This window comes from Phytophthora infestans, genomic scaffold (assembly GCF_000142945.1).
Source record: "Phytophthora infestans T30-4 supercont1.46 genomic scaffold, whole genome shotgun sequence".
Lineage (NCBI taxonomy): Eukaryota > Oomycota > Peronosporomycetes > Peronosporales > Peronosporaceae > Phytophthora > Phytophthora infestans.
In genome coordinates this window covers 342,682-348,506 of record NW_003303713.1, presented here as the reverse complement: position 1 = coordinate 348,506, position 5,825 = coordinate 342,682, and the positions used below count along the sequence as shown (strand labels likewise).

The window sequence follows — 5,825 nt, the reverse complement described above, 5'->3', positions numbered from 1 at the left end:
GTACGCGTGATATGAAGTTCCTCAATTGTGCAGCTTTGAATCCTGTCGTATTTTTTATTGCTGAGTGTGTTTCCTCTCTTGTCTAATATCCACGGGTTGGCGTTCTATTTGAATGCCGGCCAGAATGTTTCAACTACCGCCGTCAGCCCCCTCCTCGGTGACACCAATACCCTTGGTAGCTCGATGATCCATCTTCCGGCTACAGTCCAGCTAAGAGAGTCTACTTCCAGTTGCTCAAGATCCGTCTGGTACTTCAAGATGGAGTCTGCTGAAAGGTCATCAGGTGGTTGGAGCCAAGTAGTCATCAGCTGCTGCACTCTTTCCCCAGGCTGTCCTCTGACTCGTGTGGCTACCTTAGCGGTCACGTTAGTCGGAGATATAACTTCACCCCACTCACTCGTTGATCCGTGAAAGACCCAAGCCTTCCATGCAAACCAGTAAGTGTCTTTGCGTTGCACGAGCCACAGTATGGTGTGTTTAATTCTCTGGGTCTGACATGCTATAGGAACTGATGCTAGCCCCATTCCTCCTGCCGGCTTTGGGGCATATACAAGTCCCGGATTCACCTTGTGCCGACTCGTATCTGTCGCTGTGCTATGTCTCCATAGGAACTGTTTTTGCAGGTTGAGAATCTGCTTCTCTGCCCATAGGGGCATCTCGAACGCTGCCGCAGTGAACAGCACGGACGGTAGCATAATAACATTTAAGATCGTCACCCGATGCTCCACACTGGTCGCTAATCTCGTTGCCGTTGCCAGCCTTCGCTGAATGTTCCGAATGCGTGTGGCCCAATTCACATCCGTCAACGTTCCGGTGCCCACTTGATAGCCTAAATAACGGACCGTATCTCCATGTTTCAGGACCGGCAGGCCAAGGAACTGAGTCAACTCGACTGCCTTATTCAGGAAGATGAGCATGCTTTTGGCTGGCTGGACCTGTAGACCAGACAGTCTACCAAAGCGCTCTACAATCTGCATGGCTCGGGGGATCTGCTGAGCTCGCTGCAGAAATAGAGTAGAGTCATCTACAAAGGCCGAAAACAAGTGTCGTTGATCTTCTGCTCCCGGTACTTCAATGCCCTGCAATTCTGGGTCCTGCCGAATGGCTAAAGCCAGCACCTCTGCTGCGATGATGAAGAGCAGCGGCGCGACCGGGCACCCCTGCCTAATGCCCGATACCACTAATTGTGCTCTTGAGAGCTCTCCGTTGACGAGAAACCTCGCTGTTGTTCCGTCATGGAGCCGTCGCTGCAAGTTGACGAATTCTTTCGAAAAGCCAAATTTTTTCAGCGCCAGAAAGAGAAAATCGCGAGATACCGTGTCGTAGGCCTTCCTGAAATCGAGCAGAATAATGACTCTGCTGAGCAATGCTGCTAGGTCAGGTTCACCACGTGCTGTTGCGATCACCGCCAGCATCATCATGACCGTCTTCATCATTTGACGCCCCTGAATGAAACCCTGTTGAGAATCGCCAATTGGTCTCCCCAGAACCCTTTGCATCCGGGCCGCTAGCACCTTCATGAAGACTTTATACCCAGTCTGCAGTAAAGAGATAGGCCTATAGTCCATCGCATCTGTTGAATTTTCTTTTTTTTCTCAACGGGATGATCAGTCCTTCAAGGAAAGACGGTGGCGGCTCTGCCCCTTTAAGCAACTCATTGCCTATTGCCACCATTACTGGAACCAGCAGAGGTTGCGCGTCTTTGAAGAAGTCGTTGTTGAGACCGTCCGGCCCCGCTGCCTTGTGTCTATTGAGGTTCGCAATGGCAGTCAATACTTCCTCCTGCATAATTTCTGCCACCAAGACTTCATTCTGCTCCGGTGTCACGTGCCTGTCCTGTGGCACGAGCACAAACTGATCGAACTCACTTTCTAACTGCTCCAAAGGTATTTGGCTGTGCACCCTTCCGAGAATGGGTTTCCATTCTGACCCGACCTTGTCTGCTATGTTCATGTGTCGGTCAAACTTCTCCCCGTGGACATGGTGGATATCAGTGATTGTTTGGTCCTTCTCCCAGTTGGATACCCTCTTGAAATTCCACCGGATTTGCTCAATCGTTCTCTCCAGCTTCTGACCTAGACGAATCTCGTGTTCTTCGCGCATGTCTTCTTCAGTTTGGTGGAGGAGATCCCGCCTTGTAAGCAGATGCGCTCGGTTTTGCGCATTCGCTCGATGCTTGGCTTTCTTCCTTCTTCTACGCTCCTGATGCTGAATTTTCTTGATGCTGTGTACACATTCGACAGCTGTGCGGTCCCAAGTCCTGCTCGTTACTCCTTTTCCCACCCCTCTTTCTATCAGTTCGGCCATTAGCTCTGCTTGTACCCGCGCTGGGCGGGAGGACCGAATGGGGTATGAAATTAGACGGTTCGTGAGTTGTCGTTGGTGCTGCTGGCGTTGATTCCGTAGGTGAAGGCAGACACACTGGTGATCGGAGGGCGCCGCTGGTTCCTTAACTTCCACCCAGTGCACCTTGTTCGTCCAGTCGGTTGGAACGTAGAAACGGTCGATCCGACTCGCACATTCTGCTCCCCAATACGTAAAGAATTCCGTGGGATCGATATATTCTTCGTCTTCATTTACCGCTCCTTCTAACGTCACAGCATCTTCCAGGTCGAGGTGGCGCACGAGCTCCCGTAGCGCTGGACTTTCGGGTTTCGCACTTCGCTGTCCACCCATCCTGTCCAGTGGCGGACTCTGCACGCAATTAAAATCGCCGGCCAACACTATTTCACATCTGGGCCATTGCCATTGCCTGAGTTGTTTCCAGAATGCTTCTCGCTCCACCGGTACATTGGGGGCGTAGACATTTACTACGAGTTGCCCTCCGATTCGGACAGCTATTCCCCGATTAGTCCAGTGACCTACGTTCCATGCTTTGGCCTCCTTGGAGTGATCCGGGTTGAGTAATATCGCCACCCCTCCTACCTTGGAGCTGTGCACACTCCAATATGATAAGCGAGGGCCGTCTTTCTCGTTTTGCTTCCCCCAAAGCTGCTTCCATGCTTCCTCCAGTGTGTCCGCTTCATCCTCTGAGCTGATGTGCGTCTCCTGAAGTAACCAAGCCACCGGGCGTTCCCTCACCGGTATTCTACGCCACGCTCGTAACCAGCCGAACTGGGTTTCCTGTTTAAACCCCCTCACATTCTGTGTCAGGAATCTTGACGACTCCACCTTGCCTTTCCTCTTCCTTCCTACGCCTGCTTTCTCCTCGCGTAGAGCAATCAGACGCCCGTAGACGTCTCCAGCAGCTCCGCTTTTTGGATTGTGTTGTCGCGGCAGCTGCTGCATCTCTTCACCCTTAATAAGGGTGATCGCGCTCATCCACCCTCTTCTCCAGGGCCGTGGAAAAGTAGCGCGCGAGAGCTGACCAATCCACCGAGGTTGTTTCTGTTGAGTACGCCTTCCGGAAGTCGTCTACTTCTTGTAAAGCTATGAGGTGACGCTTCAAACGTGTGAGTGCTCCATTCTCATTTTCATTTTCCCGACCCGTAATTGCTCGAATCTCCTTCTCGTAAATCAATGCACAAAGTAGATGTTGAGCAAGCCGCCTCTTGTTTTCCACGTCACATAGCTTAAGGACTTCATCTTTTCCGTAGCCTCTACTCCGGAGTTTCACCCAATCGTCGCTACTATCCACCAGAGGAGCTAAATTATTTGGCGGCGCTCTGGCGAACCGCGCCTTCCAGTCATCTAACCATCTGAGAGTGCCCCGATCATCCGAGCGACTACGATACGCGATGAGGCTGGCTTGCACGCAGTCTCGTCTCCATTGGGAAGTCCATTCCATGAGCGTCTTGTCACTAAGGGAGGCCATAAGTTCTTCAGGGAATGCAAAGCGTTGGATCATGTGGAGAAGCATTGTAGGTTCCGCTCTTGCCGTCAAGATCCATTCTTCTTCAGTGCTCTGTTCAAGTGGGAATGGAGCGCTCGCTGTCGATGGCCATATCGATTGCATTTGTTGCCATTGTTCTGGCCAAGCCTCTCGGACAGGCTTGGTCGGAAGCGTGGGCACCATGGTCTGGTCTGCTTGCTTCGGAGCTTCCTGCAACTGCTGATTAGTGTGATCTCGTTTGGCCTTCACTCCTTGTCGTATAGCTTCGCACTCCATTGGCGTGAGCGTATGTGCTCGTTTGGTGGGCGCTTTCGGAGGGGGTTGCTTGGTTCGCCGGGGTGTTACTGTTGGCTGCGAGCTGTCCTGGCTACTCCCGGACGATGGTTCGTATAACGATGCGGTCTCTTCCTCCGCTGCACCTTCGCTGATCATATCGCGCTGAATCACTCTCGTATGCGCCGATTGAACTGTTGATTTCCACTGCTGTAAGACAACTTTGGAGATTTGATATTTCTGCAAGAGCTGCCTAATTTCAGGGTCGTTCTCCTTTGTTAGATCCAACCGGACCAACGCCTGTCGTTCTGCATACGTGAGTTGCATAGCTGTATTAACCAGGAAGGCTAAAAGTTCGTCGAACCGGGTCGGTTCCGCCTGCTGGAGAATGACGTGTATTTCACATTTCAAGTCATGCGGAATTGATAAGCCGGAGAGCCGTCTCTTGAGTTCATCTAAGTCACCATCACAGGCCGTCGGATCCCACGGATCATCATTATTCCTTTGCGCTTGATCGGAGCTCGCTACTTCGCGTGGTTCCGAGTTCATGTCCACGTCTGCATCCCTTGCCAGCGGCCCTTCCCGTTTTTCCTCGTATGGCGTGTTTACTGTTGCGACGGGGATTTGGAAAGCCGCTGAATGTACGAAAGCCGAGTAGTGGCGGCCCCAGAAGCGAAGAACTAGCGGCCCAGTCTGTGGGTCGTCAAGTTTGGCTTGATAGATTCTCTGAAGACATTCCTGTAGCTGAAGCGGGACCTGTTGACCAGTTTCGAAAAATTTTCTGCCCCGTGTCATACTACTCGGTCGATACTCCGAGCAGTGCCATTGTTTTTTTTCATCAGTGTCAAAAGCTAAGACGAAGATGCGTCTACGGAGAAAATTCGCTGCAGTGGCCATCAATTCACTGGAACCCCAGTTGTATCTTGATACTGAGTCTAATATCTTGGAGGAGGAGGCCGCATACTCTTGCAGATACCATCTAAACTGTTTGCTCGATTCCTTCGGACCCATTCCTTCCCATCCCCTCCCCATATTCACTAAGGTGGTGGTCCGGGTGAAATGATCAAATTGCTCCATACAGTTGAGCTGGCCTGCCCAACAGATTCCCCGTTTGATCGCCGCTGTTAACTTTTCCATCGTTGCAGGTTTGGCTGCCAAATTTTGGTCTGCCAGTGCCTGCGAAATCGCCATCGCCATACAATTTCCGGACGCTGGGGTAGAGACTTCTTTCATGCCTAGACTGCTCTCAATCTGTTCGAACGTCGCAGCTTCTTCCAGTGAGTCAGGATGAAGTGGCAAGCTACTCCCATGACTGTCTCGCAATTCTTGGAGGATATTGCCTATAACTCCATTTTGACGCTGCTTTAATGCGATGAGTTGGGATGTTTCCGGCAGCTTGGGCAACTTCGTCTTCACTAGATGCAATTTGGCCTTCGCAGCTGCTGTGATGACTGGTTTCGGTTCTAGCCCCTGCTCACTACCTGAAGATAACTCCACGACGTCTCGAGCTGGAGGATGTTCCTCCGATTTTTCTACCTCTGCCGGATCCTCGTCATCCGCATCAAACAGCTCCGAGTAATGAGTTGTCACCTTGATTCCTTTTCGCTGTAATGCTGCTGGGTGAGCATATAGAGTCCTGCCGCGAGCAAGTGGCACTTTCGTCCACTGGGTCCCCGATGTCCGTGCTGCTCGGGCGCTTTGCGGAAGGGCTAACGACGCA

General features: G+C 51.8%; 1 protein-coding gene across 1 annotated transcript in view; it reads right to left on the bottom strand.

Moving 5' to 3' along the window:
* Window positions 1-3,629: 3,629 nt before the first annotated feature.
* Window positions 3,630-5,825, bottom strand: part of PITG_16851 (uncharacterized protein) — a gene marked incomplete at both ends in the record, with an annotated part of 2,608 nt that continues 412 nt past the window's right edge. The window contains 3 exons of the mRNA XM_002897243.1: window positions 3,630-3,645; window positions 3,675-4,358; window positions 4,470-5,710. Of these exons, the coding sequence (XP_002897289.1) occupies window positions 3,630-3,645; window positions 3,675-4,358; window positions 4,470-5,710 (1,941 nt within the window). The remainder of the gene's footprint in view (window positions 3,646-3,674; window positions 4,359-4,469; window positions 5,711-5,825) is intronic.